Source organism: Podarcis tiliguerta (genome assembly GCF_965153285.1).
Source record: "Podarcis tiliguerta genome assembly, chromosome: 6".
NCBI lineage: Eukaryota > Metazoa > Chordata > Lepidosauria > Squamata > Lacertidae > Podarcis > Podarcis tiliguerta.
In genome coordinates this window covers 23,557,462-23,577,442 of record NC_139539.1, presented here as the reverse complement: position 1 = coordinate 23,577,442, position 19,981 = coordinate 23,557,462, and the positions used below count along the sequence as shown (strand labels likewise).

The following is a 19,981-nucleotide window of genomic DNA, read 5'->3' as shown; positions in this document are numbered from 1 at the left end:
TGGCTCTGGCTCCACCTAGTTAGTGCCCATCTCCCTGTCTATCAGCCCCTTCCCCCCAGCAACCACTGCTCCTGGCCACGCCCTTTACTGCTCAATTGCATTTGCCTGTCTGGAATGTGCCTTGAACAGTGATCATGCCTCTTGCCTACCTTTGTGAAGAATGGAGAGATGTGCATGGCGGGTGGGAATGTAGAAACAGCTGACTTCTGGGTGGCTTCTGTAGCCTCTTGTACAAAGGTAAGAGCCATATCCATTGCCCCAGCCACTTTTGCATATGGCTTCACCTGCCACTGGCAAGCAGCTCGCTTTTGCAGTCCAAAGAAAAACATCCATTCACATTTGCTCCTTCGGAGCCTCTAAGAAAGGGGTTGGCAACCACAAGCAGCCCACGGGGGTCATTTAACCGGCCCACGAGCCGCCCCTGAACCGAGCTGCCTGCTTGGCAAGTCCCTGCGTGCTGCGCTAAACTGGTGCAGCACAGCATGGGGACACGCTTCCACGATGCCGGAAATTGCGTTGACACAGACGTTGGAAATCGTGGGTGCACACGCACAATCCAGCCCATGGAAGGATCTCCGCTGGAGTGAACCGGCCCAGGCGAGGTTAAACCTTGCCATCCCCTGCTCTAAGAAGTGTCTGCTTGACTGCATTTTCCCTTTGTGCAAAGACATTGTTTGCTACCAGGTTGTGATGCATCACAGTGGCCTCTAGTGGTCCCAGGCGGACCCACAGAGCAATCTAGAATTGCTTAGAATGCAGGCAGGGCTTGAAGTGACCAGTGTGAAACTGGCAAGATGTTTTGCTTTAATAAATTCCGTGAATTTATTCCATGAAATAATAAAAAAAGCTACCCCTTTAAGCCGGAGAAGGCTTTTGAAGATATACAAGCAGATGTTAGTCTGTGCCTGCACCTTGAGCAAAAGGGGCAGGATGATTGTTGCTTTAATAAGTGGATTTTGGCAGGTATGCTTTACCTGCTGAAATTCTCTCTCTTACACCCCATCCTCCTTTGCAACTAGCCACCCTATCCACACCACAGGTTGTCTTGGTTTGCTACTGTTTTGGCTACGGTGCCTCCTTTCTCTATCTCTTACATGACTGTGACTTTATTATTGCAGATGGAGAAACAGGTGATGCCAGGAACTCACTGTGGTGTGGGCATAGTGGTTGGATCATCATAAGATGGACTCTGCCATTGTGCCCCCATCATGCTAAGTGCCTCGCTCCATCAGTAAGCGGCAGTGGCACTCATTGTTGAGAAGCTGGGTGTGCCACCCTGCCATCACTTGCCCCACCAACCACTGCCACACATAATGTAGTGATGGCCAAAAACCTGGATAGTTTAAAAAAGGGATTAGACAAATTCAGGGAGGATATCAATGGCTATTAGCCATAATGGCTTTGTTTTTCTTCTACTGTTAGAGGCAGTTTGCCTCTGAGTACCAGTTGCTGGGAATCAAAACTGGGGAGTGTGCTGCTTGTGGGCTTCCTGTAGGCATTATGAGAACAGGATGCTGGACTAGGTAGACCAGAGGTTTTCAACCTTTTAGAGTCCCTTGGGAGTCCTCTGGGCAGCAGTTGTTGCCGTCAGGGCCATCTTATCCATAGGCTCTAGGGGTGCGGGGCACCTGGGCGCTGGGCTCTCAGGGGCACCAGGCCGAGAGTCCAGGGCAGAGATTTGGAGTCCAGGGATTGAAGAGAGCCAGGCCAGCCGACAGCCACTGCCGAGTGGAGCAGAGCCATCGGAGCGCGCAGGCTTTTCTGCTGTGGGTGCTGAGGCAGCCGGCTGGCTCTGGCCTCCTGCACGCCTAGGATTGGTAGGCTGTCAAGAGGCCCGCCCAGTGCACGTACGCTGCTTACATGAGACACCTGGCTTTGCTCAGTTGCCGCCACCGCCTCAGGCTTGACTGTTGTGGGCTCTGCTTGCTCACTGGCTGCCCTCCCCCCAGGGCTCCCAGTCCCAGCCTTGCTCTGCCGCCACTGCCGCTTCATGTTCCTCTGTTGCCACTGAGGCAGGCAGGCACCCAGCTCTGCTGTGTGCACCTTGGCGGCCCGCCCAGAGCGCGTCTTGGACGGGTTTGTTGCACTCTACTAAAAAAAAGGTTGACAATTCTGAGCAACTGGGGGTGGGGCGCTGGGTGGATCTGTGCACCCCGGTGCCACACATGCTCAAGACAGCCCTGGTTGCCGTCCCTGGTCCCTCCGTACCCCAAAGAGAGGTGCCTCCCAGAGGCACTGTTCGCCTGTGGAGCTTATAGCCAGGGCTGCTGCAATAAACAGCTGTGCAAGCCTTTGGGAGGCAGAGACGTGAGAGGGCACCAGAGGAAGGAAGGAAGGAAGGAAGGAAGGAAGGAAGGAAGGAAGGGGGACAGAGGTCAGTGTATCCCGAGGCACCCCTGACCATTCAAGGCACCCCAGGGTGCCATGGCACACTGGCTGACAACCACTGAGGTAGACTGTTGGTGTGATACAACTGGGCTGTTCTTATGTTCTTAATGACAGAGGTCTAGGCTAGCATTGCAATCCAGAATCAAGCCATATTGAGAGATTGCATATTAGCTAACACAGTACATGATACTGGAACCTACATCACAGGCACCTTAATCTTGCTTCATTATAATTTATCCCTTTCCCTTTTTTATTTTCTTACAGTTGATATTCGTGAAATCCAAGAGATTCGTCTGGGAAGAAACTCTCGAGACTTTGACCGGTATCAGGAGGATCCCTCTTTCCGGCCAGATCCGTCTCACTGTTTTGTCATCCTTTATGGCATGGAATTCAGACTGAAAACACTCAGCCTGCAAGGTGGGATCTCTTTTCCACTTTCCTATTTTTAGTGGGTAAATATAGGTTCAGATGATACACGACGATTGTCCTGTTCCTCCCACAGCCTTCTAAGCACCACTCCCACAACCCACTCTTCCTTCAGGAGAGCCTGGCTTCTAGCAGAAGAGAAGGGAGCAAGGGGTGGTGCTGATACCGAGAGGGTGGAAGAAGGTTCTCGGGTGCTGGTAGCAGCTGCCATTATAGATAGCTATTATAGGGAGGACGAGGCTTCTGAGTAAATGGATGCTTGTTCACATCTTATCTTGTGAATCTACTCTGTGGCCAGCCCTGTTGTTGCTTTGTGTCCATTAACTGTCATACTTATTGGAGAGTGAGGCTCATGCTGTTTAATGCATAGCAAGTATCAAAATGGATAAAGTTTGGTTTACTTAAGTTACAATACTCATTTTGGGGAGCCTATGTGAGCTTGCAAGATCGACCATTGATTTGTGAGATGTTTTGTTTTTGTTTAATGTTATTTCATCATCATCATCATCATTATCTGCTACTTCTAAAATGTTTAAAAGATGTACTAGGGCTTTGAGAAAATTCAAATGTCTTAATCATCTGGTTTTTAATATATTTAAATCGGGGATAGGGAATCTCTAGCTTTTCTCATGTTATCCCATCAGTTGCAGCCAGTATTCCCCTCTGTACTATAGGGATATAATTTAAGAGTGTATGATATGAAGGATGTCTCCACGACAAACTTTCTCCCAATTTAGAAAATCCCTTCACCTCACTGCCCAGACCTTGTGGTGTAGTGGTTAGGAGCGATAGACTCGTAATCTGGGGAACTGGGTTCGAGTCTCTGCTCCTCCACATGCAGCTGCTGGGTGACCTTGGGCCAGTCACACTTCTTTGAAGTCTCTCAGCCCCACTCACCTCACAGAGTGTTTGTTGTGGGGGAGAAAGGGAAAGGGGAATGTTAGCCGCTTTGAGACTCCTTCGGGTAGTGATAAAGTGGGATATCAAATCCAAGCTCCTCCTCCTCCTCCTTCTCCTCCTCCTCCTCTTCTTCTTCTTCTTCTTCTTCTTCTTCTTCTTCTTCTTCTTCTTCTTCCAGGGCACTGGCGACCAGAGAAGTAGCTATTTATAGGTCTGCCATTGAGTATTAAAAATAAATTCTGGATTTGTTTAGAAAGGGTAGCTGCTTTCAGTCACAAACATTTGAAACACAGGGAATATTCTTGAGGTTTATGAATGAAAGCAGAGAGCCATTAAACCTCAAGCTCGGTGGGATTAGCTTCCTCCTGCTGGAGGCCAGCTGCTCGGGGACTTCCTACTTGGAAACAGGGGTCAGTGCCTGTATCTCATATCTTTACAAGACCGGCATGTTCTTTATTTTCACAGCCACATCCGAAGAAGAAGTCAGCATGTGGATCAAAGGGTTGAACTGGCTTGTGGCGGATACCCTAAAGGCTGCTACCCCGCTGCAGATTGAAAGGTAAATCAAAAAATTGGGAGCAGGAAGACACAGGCAGGTGGCTCGCACTTAATCCCTCTCGTCGCCAACATATTTGAGACTATGCATGCCAAAAAGAAAATCTGCACTGCCTTTTCATAATAAATTTATGTACAGTTCCATAATTTACAGCTTCCGGGAGTGAAAGATCCTGAAATTGTCTTGATTGATTGATTCTGAAGCCACCATATAGCTGAGAGAATTACGAATGTGTCTTCATGTCTTCCTTGATCTGTGCCCCATGACAGCTTCTCAATCAACCAGGCAATCAACAAATGCACTCCCAAATCTTTCACTCCCGGAAGCACAATAATGCTGCTCAATAATGTAGCTCAGATGCTGAGCCACCTCTCTGTTGTTGCACTTAGCTAAGCTGGACACCCCCATCAGCAGGATGCCTGGGTTCCTTCACTCTTCTTTCTTCCCCTCTCCCTGCCACCCACACCTGGTGTCTCTTTAGACATAAATGGATGTGGAAGCATCCATTCCAATGGGGACAGGACTTAAAAGCTTCCCTAATCAGTGCTGCCTTCAGATGTCTTCTAAAAGTCAGATAGTTGTTGACATCTGGTGGGAGGGCGTTCCCCAGGGTGGGTGCCACTACTGAGAAGGCCCTATGTCTGGTTCCCTGTAATTTCGCTTCTCGCAGTGAGGGAATTGTCAGAAGGCCCTCGGAGCTGGACCTCAGTGTTCGGGCTGAACGATGGGGGTGGAGACACTCTTTCGGGTATACAGGACCGAGGCAATTTAGGGGTTTAAAAGTCAGCACAAGGTCAGATGTAGGTTCTCCATCCCAGTTTTACAGGATTCAGTGCAATCCTATGCATGTCTAGTCAGAAGTGGTAGGGATTTATCAGACCATTTTGTTGCATAACCTTTCTAACTTTGCTTTTTAGAGACATGGGGTAGGGAAGCATTGGAGGTCAATGTAGGTTATTTGCAATTCAACCCTTGTAACAATACTGTAGAAACCAATCATGTATAGCTCTTTTTTCCCCCTTTATCCAACCATGCTTAGTGAGTATACTTCCACTGTACCTCTTTATTCTTTGGTGAACTGTGGGTAACCTGTGGATAACCTGTGCTTCGAAAGGTCAGCACAGCACTGGAATGACTAAGATTTCAAAACCTATTTTGTTTCAGATGGCTCCGAAAGCAGTTCTACTCAGTTGATCGCAACAGAGAAGACAGGTAAATAGAGCAAACGTTTCTCTTGTTTGCAGTGTGGTCTCATTTATTGGGGGCATTCAGAAAACTATGTAAACAGCAATTCTGTTTTATGGCTGTTCCATTGCATTGGAAGTGGGGAAGTCTTTTTGCACATTCTTCAGTCCGAAGACTAAGAAGACTAGACACACATTTGAATTTTAAACAAATACAGTCAAACCTTGGATCCCGAACTCCTCCGTTTTGGAACATTTCAGCTTCTGAATGTCAAAAACCCAGAAGTAAATGCTCTGGTTTTCTAGTGTTTTTCAGAAGCTGAACATCCGACGCGGCTTCTGCTTGAGTTCATTCACTCAATCAGAAGCCGTGCCTCGGTTGTCGAACATTTCGGAAGCCAAACATGCTTTCGGAATGGATTACGTTCGACAACTGAGGTTTGACTGTATTGGGAATTACCATATTTTTTGCTCTATAAGACACACCAGACCATAAGACGCACCTAGTTTTTGGAGGAGGAAAACAAGAAAAAATATATTCTGAATCTCAGAAGCCAGAACAACAAGAGGGATCGCTGTGCAGTGAAAGCAGCAATCCCTCTTGCTGTTCTGGCTTCTGGGATAGCTGCGCAGCCTGCATTCGCTCCATAAGACGCGCACACATTTCCCCTTACTTTTTAGGAGGGAAAAAGTGAGTCTTATAGAGCAAAAAATACGGTATATTTTAGACCAACTAGGGTTGCAGCATTTAATAAATTAATCAGATTAAACAATGACAACCTTTAATTAATTAAAAAGATATATCGATTAATTGTGCAACCTTTTCTTGGATATGTCAACCATCTGAATCCATGGTTGTGATCAAGAAGCCTGTGTAGAGCTGTAAAGGGGAGGTACTATCGGCAGAAGTAGCAGAGAGCACCCTTCCCCAACCTGTTCCCCTCCAGATGTTTTGGTCTACAACTCTTATCTGTCCCGGCCAGTATTGATGATGGTCGGGTATGTTGGAGTTGTAGTCCAACAACACCTGGTTGGGGAAGGCTGGCGCAGAGAAAGGAAACAAAAGAGAGCTGGGAAGCTGAAGATAAGTGAAGCAGGATCATACAGGTCTAGGGAGGTGGGAGAAAAAGAGTTGAAGCCAGGAAGTGAGAAAATGAATGTGCAGGTCTGTGCCTGGAGATGGGATGTTGATGGAGATTTCCTTGCCAACCAAAAGCCATCCTGAGTGTCAGCCACAAAATGAGAAATCATTGAAGTAACTTAAAAGCTGGGGGTTTTCTACCACTTTCCAAGCAGCCTGAGGTCATTGAGTGAGAAGAACAGTCGGTTTGATGGATCTGAAAACTGGTCGCGGTAGTGCCAGCATGATAAGTTTACATTCCCAAGACAACTTCACAACTTCTTCTTCTTCTTCTTCTTCTTCTTCTTCTTCTTCTTCTTCTTCTGTTGTTGTTGTTGTTGTTGTTGTTGTTGTTGTTGTTGTTGTTGTTTAAATTTGTAGACTGCCTTTCATCCAAAGATCATAGGGTGGTTCACAATGTAAATATTCAAAAACAACCAGTAATTCCCCCTCCCACAAACACCTTTAATAGCCCATAGAATGTTTCTACTTTGCAAGCTGCTCCTTATTAACCACTTATTTTAGGATCTGTGAATACATAGGATACCTTTGGCATGTTGGCTTCTATTGAGTCCATGGAGAAGAAAAAATGTGCTGTGCATTTGCTGTCATGTTTAGAAGAGAGCGAAATGCTCCCTTTTTAAAACCGCCTGCTCTTGGTGTCAGTGCCAATGTGCCTTGCCATCTGCCCTTCCATCTTAAATGTCCTCTTCTATTGCCTCTAGGTCCCCCCACTCCGCCACTCAACACAGATTTCCTTTAATGATGTTAAGAGAGTAGTACATTAACCTTTCAGTATTGATTTTTTAAAAAGAACTTTTCCCCTAGAGAGATGAAATGTTTTAACCATTACCACTGAGTGCAAAAATGGGAGTTGGAGCCCAGGCCCTGCCAATAGGAACATGGGAAGCTACTTTGCACTAGGTCAGACGGTTAGTTCATCTAACCCATTATTGTCTCTTTGGACTGCGCTGGCTCTCCATTGTCTCAGGTGAAGGTCTTTCCCATCACCTTGATACCTGATCTTTTGAACTAGGCATGGTGTCGGCAGCAAAAACCACCTGCCTGCAAAATAAATGCTGCAAGAAAACTTGTAAGGTTCCACCTTACAAGGGCATGTGCAACCAGGAATAATGCCATTGTTGCCATGGTGACTGAGCATCTGATGGATTTGGTAGTCTGCAGGATCATCTGTTTTGCCTGTTTCATTTTTTAAAAAAGTCTTCCTGCGAGACAGAGATTGAGCACCTATGTTGGTTTATTTAAAAACATTTCTGAATTGTTTAATATTTAAAGATCTCTTAAGGGAGTCGGGTTTCTTTAGGCCAAGGGAATAATGCACAATTAATTCACTGTGTTAGGACATGGCGTTTCTCCTTTGCAAACAGGGAAAGGGTTACATGTTGCTGGTAATATCTCTGCTCACGCTTACATTAGAGCTTTCAGACCTTCCATTCCTGAAATGTATTGATCTTGTTCTGCAGCTGCAATGGGGACGGTTGGATGTATTCTAAGGTGCACTCTTAGACTGCACAGGGGAACAGTTAAGTCCAGCACTGTCTACACCCTAGATTGCCCTCCAGAATCCTTTGCAGTGCAGATGGCAAGTAAATCAATGTGGAGGGTCTTCCTTGAGATAAGTTTGGAAGCCACTGCCATGAAGGAGGAATGCTAGAGAGTTCATCCTCTCCCACTACTGCAATGATGTGCTGGGAGACACCTCACAGAAGTTACTCTGCCCAACCACTAAAAGCACAGGAGCCAGTTTGTATATTAAACCTGCCAATTGTAGTACAGTTGTACGTCTGCTTACGTATCCCTTTGGATACGTAAACCTCGGGATGCGAATGCGGCAAACCTGGAAGTATTTTTCCAGGTTTCGCCCCATGAGCAGAAGCACTAAACCGTGCCGCACGCATGCGTAGAATCAGTCCTCCAGCTGTGAATTCCTCAGCATGCGGCCGGACCTCCAGAACAGATCCCGTTCGCAACCGGAGGTACCACTGTACTTGCTTGATACCACAACTTGAAACCCTTTGCATCTCTTCCCCTAGCAAATAAATACAAGTTGCATTTCCCCTGTGTCTCCAGTGCCAAAGGCTGCCTGGCACCTCTGCTGCTTGCTTGTGTCCTTTCTCCCTTGTGCAGTCGCTCTTCCTATTTCCTGTTCTGGCAGAAGGCCTTGGCTTGATCGTTATTTAACCAGGAGCTGGGACAGAGGCAGCCCACAGCACCGACGCAGCGTGGAGGCAAATAATGAGCAACATCTGTCAGGGAGGGCGGGGTACATTTTTGCATGATTTGCATATTGATGAGTTTGTGTCGTGTCTTCAGGAGATTATTGCCACCTGCTTTCTGAATACTCTGCTCCGCGGACTTGAGGGGATGGTTCAGCCTGCAAAGTAGAAAAATGCTAAGTGCTCTCAGTGGATATAATAAGCCAGCCTGGTGTTCTAAATGAACCTTTGTCGTGCCTTCTTGTTTGTATGTGTCTTCTGAGTTTCCCTGTTTCCACAGTCCCTTGTCTGAGAGGGCAAAGAAACAAAGACGCAACTGGCTAGTGTGCTTTGAGCAAGAGCCATTGTTGCCAGAGGAATAAATAAGCTGCTCTTTTGTACAAGAGACCTAGATGGTCAAAGCAAGGTCTCTCGAAATCTGAATGGCAGTTATCTTCTTTGTGTGTGTGTGTGTGTGTGTGTGTGTGTGTTTGACCATCTCTTCATTAAGGGAATCTTTACAATCTGAATAACAAATAAAAGTTGCCATGCTGACAAGCGATATGACATTGAAGTTGGTTGGGGGCCCCCAGGGCAGTAAGAATTGAGGGTGCCCCCCAGGAGAGAACTGAAACTCTGCTTTTTGCTTAAGTGCAATGCATTCTGCTACTGCTGCTGTTATTGGCAGCAGAGGTGCAGCTACGGAGGGCTGGGGCGGCAGTGGGGTGCACCGGGCGCCACTTACTCCGGGTGCCCAGCTGTGCCGCTGCTTGGCAGCGTTCAGTAAAAAAAGATACACTAAAATTACAATGCAAAAGCAGCCAGTAGACCATATTAGACATAAAATAAATAAATACAACCAACAGGTACTAATGGCCAGCAAAAAACTTGGGAAAATAAATGAGGTTTTAGCAAGCGCTGAAATGTCCTCTATGTTGATGCTAAGCTGGTTGCATAGAAGGCACCGCTCACACATACCTGGCAGTGGATTGCTCACATGTTTTTGCTTGCTTGTCGGCCTGCTATTTGAAACCTGCATGTGTACAGTGGTACCTCGGGTTACATACGCTTCAGGTTACATACGCTTCAGGTTACAGACTCCGCTAACCCAGAAATAGTACCTCGGGTTAAGAACTTTGCTTCAGGATGAGAACAGAAATCGTGCTCCGGCAGTGCGGCGGCAGTGGGAGGCCCCATTAGCTAAAGTGGTGCTTCAGGTTAAGAACAGTTTCAGGTTAAGAACGGACCTCCAGAACGAATTAAGTTCTTAACCCGAGGTACCACTATACTTAGATTCTTTGAGTAAACGCTGGAGCCAACACATTTGCAGTTAGGTGTGCTGCAAATATATTTTTATAAACACAGAACAATCAGAGTTTGCAAGCTGTTCTTCAGGCTGAGGAGAGCTGGGGAAATCTGGCATGCTCGAGGTAGTGGTCCTCCTTGACAACTGAGCTGTTGATATAGTTTCCTCCCATACACACCCGATCCACACAGTAAACCCATGTGTTGGGGCCAAAGCGGCATGGGTTGCATGCACACCAGGCCAGCAGCTGGAATTAGACCTCGCATACTTCAGGAAATGCTTTTTACCGTGTAGGTTCTTCCTAAATGCAAAGATCACCGAAGGAGGCACTGCATTAGGTGCTAACTGTTGTTGGGGGGCTCAAATTGCCAGGTTTGGCATAGATCAGGCATAGGCAAACTCCGGCCCTCCAGATGTTTGGGACTGCAAATCCCATCATCACTGACCACCAGTCCTGTTAGCTAGGGTTGATGGGAATTGTAGTCCCAAGCATCTGGAGGGCTGGAGTTTGCCTATGTCTGACATAGATGCTCCTCAGTGGTATCATCTGGTACTCTCTGTCTAGTGAAGCTTCCTGGTTTTTATATCCTGATATACACCTCTCTTTAAGGCACTTAAGCGGGTCTGTGTAAACTATCCATTTGTTCATATTCCAAAAGTGGATGAACACCTTCCAAATATTAAAAGGTGGGACTCCGGAAATTCAAGGACGTTTTCCCAGTTCCATCTTGCTTTGAACTCCCTGGCCTTGACTGAACTTCTTTCTTTCTCGCTCTTTGTTCTCAGAGAACATGTGCTATAGAGTATAATGGAGACTAGTGGTGGGTGTTCAGTGGCTTTGATATGGTTTTGGAATCTGTACATTTAATTTCTAGACTCCTGCAATTATGCAAGTAAGAGACATGCCCTTTTTACCATCGTGGGGGGCGGGCAGAGGAAAGCCTGCTTCTTAGACAGATTGTAAATTACCTTTTCTTGTTTGCACCATGTGTTTTTGATTCCTTTCAGAATAAAGCCATTCAGTAATACAGTTCCTGGAATTAGCTGGGTTAAGCCTACCCACATCGCCTGCTTTGGTGTGCACACTCTGCTGATAAGCAGATATTTTGGGTTTTGTAAGAGAGAGAAATATCCCTAGTTGCCTTGAAAATTTCAGTGGTGGCAAGTGAAACTAACATGTTTTGTGAGGTTTGGGGGTGTTTATGTTTTTTAAAGTTTTATTCTGTGAGGAAATAGTAGGTGGGATTGCTTGTCTGGCAAGCTCTCAGGGCCCCTCTAGACACCCCTTTCATTGCACATCCATTATGATTTGTGCTCATGATACTATTGGGGCAGTCACACGTGATGCCACTTTCAGTACTGTTTGCACCTTCAGAAGTTTTGGAATGGTTACACCACGCCACTTCCAATCCAATCTCCCGCTGAAATCCCATAACTTTGTATACTACAAATGTTCTGCTTTATCTTTGTCCCACTTTCGTAGCCACTCTTCAAAGCAGTAATGTGGTAGCACTGCAGAACAAACTAAAGCAGAATAAATCTACCACTAATGCACTATAGTTGAGTCAAGAATATGCTGCAGAATTATTGCCGGCATCCATGTTTCTTGAGTGACAATGGAGTGTGCCTCTGGGGGTGAAGTCAAAATGTTATGTTAGCAGCCCTGAAGTGATCTTCTCAGGGCGCAAGCCTAGGCAGTGTGTATGGAGGTCCTGGGATGCCCAGATGACAAGACTCCCCTCTCGGCCTCACAGTTGGGCCAAATGAAAGCAAAGCAATGTGTTTGGCACCAGCTTGGCTGCAGGAGTTGCTGGAAGGAGGTGTGCCAGGCGCCATCTTAGGGACTCCAGTCCAGATTTGTGTAGATACCTCACAAGGCAGCTAAGGTTTACAAGCCCTATCTGCCCCTCACTTCCCTTTGCAGAATATGCCTTCAGTAAAACAGCCTGTATGGGTTCTGAGCTGGAATGTTCATACAACCTTTCCCACTGCACATGTGCAGCAACATGGAGTGTTTTTTACTATAATCTGAATACGAGAGTTGCACAAAGTCATTGAATTTGCAGCTGTTATAGTTACAGAAATCCCTATATACTGATGTGTGTGTGAGTCTATGTGTGTGAAAGAGGGGTGAGGTGGGGAGATGAACTCATGATTACAGTGTGGAAAACTGATTAGTGGCCATTGGTCCTTTGTTCAGTTTCTCAGTTCCCCTTCCTCCTTTTGGAATGCAGACACTGTTTTCTCACCCACTGAGATCTGGAAGTAATAAATGGGTAGTTACTGGGTTCCATTTCCTGACCTAATGACTGGAGCTAATCCTCAAACTGCAAGGTTGTCTGTCTGCAACATGCATCTCTCAGGAGTTCAGCTGGGAAGGATTTTTTAACTGGATTAAGTCCAGTGCTTTCCTGTGCTGCTGTGAAGGGAGTTCTGTAGTCTCTCTTCCTGGGGAGAAGGGACCATAGTGTCTGGGTTGCCAGGAGCACATGATTTCTTTGCCAGCAAATCCTCATCTGAAACTGATTTGCTTGGATTTCATCAGTCATCATTTGGCTGACAAACTGTACTGAATTGTTAGGTTTCTCCTCTCAACATCAATTTGCTTTGTGGAACAGAGAGAATCCCTGGACAAACGTAAACCTCGGCTAATTAGCAAATGGTCAAGATCAGAATGTTGAGAAGGCCCCTTTGATTTGATTACACACTGCAGAAAAGATAAAATATGTTGATTACATAGAACCGCTGGCAGTAGCGCCCCTAAACTGAACTTGCACAATCAGAGAAGGCCAAACTCATTTAATGACAGATAACTTACTCTATTGGAAAAAGGCTGTTACTCAGTTAGCAGGAGGTCCCAGCTTCAATCTTGCACATCTCCAAGTAGGGTTAAGAGAGACCCTTGTCTGAAACCCTGGAGAGCTAGCGGTGGTCAATGTAGACATTACTGACCTAGATGGACCCATGGACTTATTATAAAGCAGCTTTCTGCTTTCCTATTTTGGTAATTGGACCAGTCAATTATCCCATGTTATTGAAATTCATTTAAGTTAACAGCTCAGTATGCATGCAGGGCACTCAGTGAGGAAATGCTGTTCCACAGCACCACACTTTGGGATCTTCTTGCCAGGTAGGAGCAGAGTCTCTCTTGAGGTAATAGCAGTATTACTCTACCGGGTCTTGCGTTAGAGTCATCAGCAGTTTATAATGAAATGCTGCTGAATGATCTAATCAGGCCAGCAAGGGAGAATTCCCTGCAACTAGCAGACAAACATGGTTGACTAATCACTGTTCCTGTTTTGAAACCTTACTGGATAGCACATTGGCACAGGTTCAGATACCCAGTCGCATCCAAATGATCCTGGCATTGCCGAGCAATGACCCATGGGCAATATAGTTTATCGAAAATGGGAGGCTTTTAAATAGCTTTAACATAATACGTGGAGAGGCCTTCAGTAAAAGGATGGTGTGTCATCCAGAGTTCATAACCTATTCCATAACCTATTCTGAATCTGTGGCAACTAATTGCACTTTGATGATCATCATATGCCTGCTTATGGGAGTGGGTGAGTCTATAATTGGGAATATAGCTGATTGGGGGTGCAGACCACCAGGGTGAATTGCTTGCTTTGTGCAAAAGTTGTGAATGTTGCCCACTGTATACACCCGGTATATAGTTCTGGGACAGAATCAGTGGTCATGGTGCATATTGGCACCAATGACATGGAGAAATGTAGTCATGAGGTCCTGGAAGCAACATGTTGATTGCTGGGAAGAAGGTAGTCCCTGAAGTCACAACCTCTGGCCTGTGGGCCTAACTAGGCTCCCCAGGCCATTTCCCCCAAACCCACATGCACCTGTCCTGCACCGGATGTCACGTGTCATGATAAGTGTGGGGTAGGCAGAGCCACAGGTGCAGAAGGCAGGATTGAATTTCCCACATATTAGCTGGTGTGTCGGGAGTCCACATGTACCAGTGAGTTCCTGTAGGGAGCTGGCTTACATGTCCAAAGCTTGCAGAAAGCAGAATTTGAATCGGCTGATGTGCAGAGAATTTGATGCTGCTGCGGTGGTATATCCCATACCTGTCAGCCACTTGACATTGATATGTGCAGGAGGGAAAATAAAGTTCTGGCTTGTTAGGACAAAAAGATCTAGCTTTACTCCTCTGACATTTAAACGATCATAACATTTTTCATCTTCATCTGTGGGGGAAAGTTATATGCCACACCAAATCTTCCTCAGCTGCTGACCACTCCCCCCCCCCGCCACCCCCAAACAGTTTAAAAGCAGCTTTGCTGCTTTTTTATTTCACTTAAGCACCTGCTTGAATGAACTATGTGGGCTTTTCTCTTCATTCAACAAGCTATTCCAATGTTTTTGTGTATGCAAACTAGAATAAGGCTTGAAAAGCGTTAGGAGGGGTGAACTTCAGTGTGATTATGGATGGTATTCAGTGAAATAATTCCTCAAGTGAAATGAATTATGCATGTGTGAGGGGACTTCCCCTCCATCACCCCCAAATCCACTCCAGAGGGAAAACCTTAAACAGAAGATTTAGGGGGGCCGCTGAGGAAGTGGGTGAAATGTTCTGTTATGCAAGGAGAAATCCATGCACTGCTCAAACATTTCCCTTAGTCCTGCTTTGAATATAACCCAATGCCTTAAGACAACATTTTTCAAATGTTTGACTTTTTCAGAACTGTTAACATTATTGGTGGCAGAACCACTGCACATCTGCCACAAAACCCCAGTGCAATGTCATATTTTTGGCACACACGTGCATGCAGGGCATGGGCTCCCTGCTGCCCTGAATGAATAGTTGGCGCAACCTAGAATGTGTTCCCCTGTGGCCCCATGTGGCAGAGCAGTCCTTGAGGATAGGCTGCCTTATTTTCTCATCTGGGAACCCCTGCTAGGCTTCCAGTGAACCTGAAACACAGTTTGGAAACCCATTTTCTTAAGCAGACCCATGAGACCCACGAGGACTTTTTTCCAACAGCAAACAAACAATTTTTTTCGAAAATGACTTTCCCCATTCCTCTTTAGAAAAAAAAATCCTCACATCTTAAATCTCAGTGCTCTGCCTCCTTTTCCTTTATTTTCTCCTCTTCTTCCTGATGCGGCTTGAAGAGCAACCATTTCCCAAACAATTTCTGAAAACTGTCCAAGTGATGGCTGGGAAAGCAAACAGACCTGTTTTTCTCAAGCTGTGTTTTGTTTTTTTAAAGCTCTTTTGAAATCATTTCAATCTGCCGTTTGGGAAAGGCCCACAGGAATTACGGCCTTGTTCCTTCCCAAGTAGTATCCTGCAGAAGTGGCAGCTTTAATAGGCTTTCTGAGGTGTCTAATTTTGGAGATATTTAGAGGTAACCACCACTTCTGCAGGGACTGTAGGTGGTTTTGCCCTATCACCCTCCTTTCATTGAGTCGCCTTCGGTTTTACTGTATTTGCCTGTTATTCTGGATTTAAAGCGAGAGCTCAGTTTTTAGGAACCTGACAGCAATCAGGTTGTCTGTGGCAGTTACAACATCTGAGGACTGGGGTTATAAACACATCAGCTCCCCTAGTGACTCTGGGGCTAGCCACCGGAGACAGAAGTTGTGAGAGGCATCAGCAGCACTTTGAGTGAGGAAGCCCTGCCCTCTGAGGAACAAACATCTGGCTGCTTTGGCAGCCATTTCTGAGCCAGGGTCATTTCCTGTGAGGCCAGCTGTGACCCATCAGGGTGGCAGTTAGAACATCTCAGGAACTGCGGTGGAGGGACCTATATGTACTTTTTGTCCCTCCTCATTGTCTCTTGGCTTTTAAATTGTATTTTAAATGTATTTTAGGTAGTCTCTGGGACTTAGGGGTTCGTGAGGGGTATAAATGCTCCACATGAACATGCCTCCAAAATTATTTTTTTCTTCTTTACCACCTAGGATTTCTGCAAAGGATCTGAAAAACATGCTGTCACAAGTGAACTACCGTGTCCCTAACATGAAGTTTCTGCGCGAGAGGCTAACAGTAAGTGCTCGATATTCTTTGCCCCTTTAAACATGCATTCTCTTTGCAGTCATTGCCATCAGCTGCACCATAGCATCAAATGGGGAAGGACCATAGCGCAGCATTGTCTACTCTGGCTAGCACCAGCTCTGTGGGGTCTCAGAGAGGGAAATATTTCTTCTGTTCACCCGATCCTTTTAACTGGAGATGCCAGAGATTGAACCCAGAGCCTTCTGAATGAGCGTATGCTAGAGCATATGCTCTACCGTTCAGCAAACTGTTAAGAGACTCTGGGCATGCACTCCCACTTTGTATATTTGAAAGCACATTGGTGGATCGTAAGGATTGTAGTGTTAAAATACCGCAGTCATCTCAACACTCTGTTTTCCACAAATAAGAGAACTGAGGTGTCATACACGACTGAGGACAGTGTTATTTATTAAGAGGATTTTCTCCTTCCTAATCTCTCATTTTAGGATGTGGAGCAGAGAAATGGTGATATCACATATGGACAGTTTGCCCAGTTGTACCAGAGCCTGATGTTCAATGCACAAAAAGGGGTGAGATACTTCTAATCGAAATATTTGATATTTTGTAAAATCTATGCCTCCTCTTTTGTTTTGGTGCTGTTTCACTTCCTATTACTTTCCCTTTTGTTTTATCGAGCATGTGAATTGAATACATTTCAAATAGCAAACGATTTCCCTCACCTGCACTTATGACCCTAACTAGAAAAAAAATCTGTGCCTACAAATGGAAGGTGGAAAATGGGAAGCACCTTTTGCAGTTTAGTTTCTAGTGCCGTGTACAGGTAACCCTGATCAGAAAAGTGAGAATCACCAGCTCTCTCACATCAGTTCTCTACACAGATCAGGACTTGCTGTTGCTATGTGTGCTGCTGACCTGCTATTGTGAGAGAAATGGACTCAAAGACAGACAGTAAATGAAGAGGTCTCAAGTTTACTTGCCATTTTTGTCTTTGTTTTTACAGAAAAAAGGTGATATGTGAGCTCTCACCATTTGTCCATCTCCAAACCCCAAGCATCTCTCTAACTTATTTTATGTAAGAACTACTTGACACTCTTCAGTAAGAATATTTTTAGGGCAGCTTGCAAATAAAAACAACAGAACAATAATAGTAAAACAATGATGAGAATGAGTGTCGTCATTGAGTTGCCCCCCCCCCAGCCCACATCTTTTATTTCATTCATTTCATGTGTGAGTATACTGAAATAATGATGGCAGGCACAGCCTAAAATAATTGGCTGTGATTAAGCCGTTGCATATCTTTACTGAAGTGTAAAGTGTGACACTGAATATACCAAGCAGAATCAGCTGATGTGTGCATTTTTCCCCTTTTGCAGATGGCTATTCCATTCTTGGAAAGGTAAACTGCTCTCTTTCCTATATACAGTGGGAGGGTTGAGTGGGTTGGAAATTAGACTTGTTTATGAATGTATGTTGACATTTGACTGCAGGCTGCTCATTTCCTCAATAGGACCCTATTCTCAATATGTCTTCAATGAAGGGCCTTGTTATAAAAATGCTGGGCTGAGCTGTTTGGTGGTGGAATTCTAAATCAGGGGTGTTCAAAACAGACTCTGGGGCTAGGTTTCTCTCTTCCCATTCTTAGTTCTCCATTGGCATGGCAATAAATCTATTTCGTAGCAAACTGCAAAATTCAAACAAGTTGGAGTGATTTTTATGCCCGTTGCTGTGACCACAAAACTTGGAATTTTGCAGATAGATTGAACTAGCTGATGCAAAACCCAGCCAACCTTTCATTTTAGATCTGTTACTATCTTTTGATTATTTGGATTTATGCCTGCCAGTGCCCTTGCCCAGTGGCAAAGTGGGTTATCTGGAAATGATCCATTTCTGTGTAGAGATCCTCTAGCACCGCTTTTTCTTCCTTTGATTTCTTTGACTCATTATTGCCCTGTGGGAGAAGGAGGAACAGAGACAAGGAGCAAGGCTGTCATGTATGAGGATGGTTGAGGCCCCCTAGTTGCTTTCAGTAATCCATCTCAGCTCTGACACTGTCTTCCTTGTTTAGCCGATTTCTCAGTGCAGCAGCTGCTTGTTCTGTAGGGTGATGCTTTCTAACCAATGTGTCTTGTCTGTGCTTCCTCCTCCAGCGGTGCAGAGAGATCTGAGCACTGCAGGGTATCACTGAAGGAGTTCCAGATGTTTTTGCTAGAATACCAAAAGGTGAGTTTGTGCAATAGAAAGAGAAATGGAGAAAGAAAGCAGCACAATGTGATAATCAATGGCTTTTTTTTGGGATACCACTCAACACAGTGTGACCACTCATAGGCAATTGAGAAGTAAGTGGGATCTTTCAGCCACAGTAACAATTAGAAAATCTGGAACAGCAGTGCCTTATTTCACAGGTTGCACTGACACATAAGAAAACAATATCTAAATCCCATGTAACCACTATTAAATAATAACCAAACAAGTGCTCTTACGCTAAGACCTGGCTTCTCATCAGGTCTACTATGTTAGCAGTCACCTAAATAACACATATGGAGTCTAGAGAGAAAATAAATCCTGATAACACTTTACTGGGCAAAAGTGAACAAAAACAGTGTATATAATTTGAGGGGAAAGTAACAGAGAGGCATTAAACCAGGCCTTGTCCATAGCAGGGAAACACTGAATCCAACATGCAGAGGAAAAGGTCCCTCAGGAGCACATAGCCAATCAGAGCATATGTTGCCTCAGTGTTGATCCTGCCACTATGCCTGGTTGCTAAGCAGGCCTCCTGTCCCCCTCTTGGCTAGTAGACTTTAACACTAACAGAAATAACTCTTAAGTTACAAACTGAATGAACCCTCCTGTTGCACTTCTACCATGCTGCTAACCTTCATTATTGTGGTCCTGAGGAAAGGGGGATTCAGGATGTGGTTGGGGAGCTGGGCAGACCAGATGAGACCAGGCGCCAATAAGACTAGATGCTTTAGGCTGCGTTAGAACTATAGTGGATTTTCCATGACATCCAATTTCTCTTCCTCTGAGGAGGCCCCCCTCCCATAGTCCTAATCCTGACAGCTGGTTAGTAGGAATGCAACATGAATCTGTTGAGTTGGTGGTTGTTTTTTTTTTAAAAAAAACACCTCTGTGCTGCTATGTCTCATTTTTATGTTTTAAAGCTAGATGCATTTTAGTGGTCTGCATTTCTAATTGTTTTATAGACTTTTCTCTTTGTCATAAGCCACTTCAAACAGAAGGGAAGTGGGATGCAAATATTTCAGATAACTGTACGGCTGGAGAACAGTCTGACGTCACATGATGCAGAACACTTTGGATGCGAACGAGGGCTGCTAGGATGGCAGAGAGGCTGCCTGAGAATCATGGTCAGGCCACTCTGAGCTCTCGGAAGAGATTGGGAGAATGGGTGGGTGGGTGGGTGTGGAAATGCAATACAGCTATCGCCGTTATTATTTATTGCAATAGCACTGGTTCACAATGGTACAATGCAATTTGGCAAACGACATTATTGGAAAAACTGACACAAAAATTAAAAGTAGCAAGAGGCCCAAAGAAACACAACAATTTTTATTCTGCTTGGTGTGACTTTATTGATTGCAGAAATAATGAGGCATATGGTAGAACAGTACCCACACAGTACGGCATGTGTGAAGTAAATATTTCATTTCCCCTCCCTCCCCTTCCTACAAATTCTAATTGTTACTGATACAAAATATATTCAGAAATGTCTTTCTGAGTGTTTATGGTTGATTTAATTTAATGTAATTATTGCGTGCCATTTGCTCTAACGTAAACAAATATATATATCTCAATGCAACCATGTTAAACAGTTCAAAGAAAATGGAAATGAATAAAAATTATGTTAGGGGAAAAAACACCGGTTCGAATTTAAATAGACCAGG

At 45.1% G+C, this 19,981-nt stretch overlaps 1 protein-coding gene across 1 annotated transcript in view; it reads left to right on the top strand.

Annotated features, from left to right (window-relative positions):
- Nucleotides 1-19,981, top strand: part of PLCG1 (phospholipase C gamma 1) — an 89,964-nt gene that overhangs the window by 36,473 nt on the left and 33,510 nt on the right. Inside the window, exons 2-8 of the mRNA XM_083446739.1 lie at nt 2,653-2,805; nt 4,180-4,273; nt 5,435-5,482; nt 16,022-16,106; nt 16,562-16,645; nt 17,450-17,472; nt 18,224-18,296. Coding sequence (XP_083302865.1) covers nt 2,653-2,805; nt 4,180-4,273; nt 5,435-5,482; nt 16,022-16,106; nt 16,562-16,645; nt 17,450-17,472; nt 18,224-18,296 — 560 coding nt within the window. The remainder of the gene's footprint in view (nt 1-2,652; nt 2,806-4,179; nt 4,274-5,434; nt 5,483-16,021; nt 16,107-16,561; nt 16,646-17,449; nt 17,473-18,223; nt 18,297-19,981) is intronic.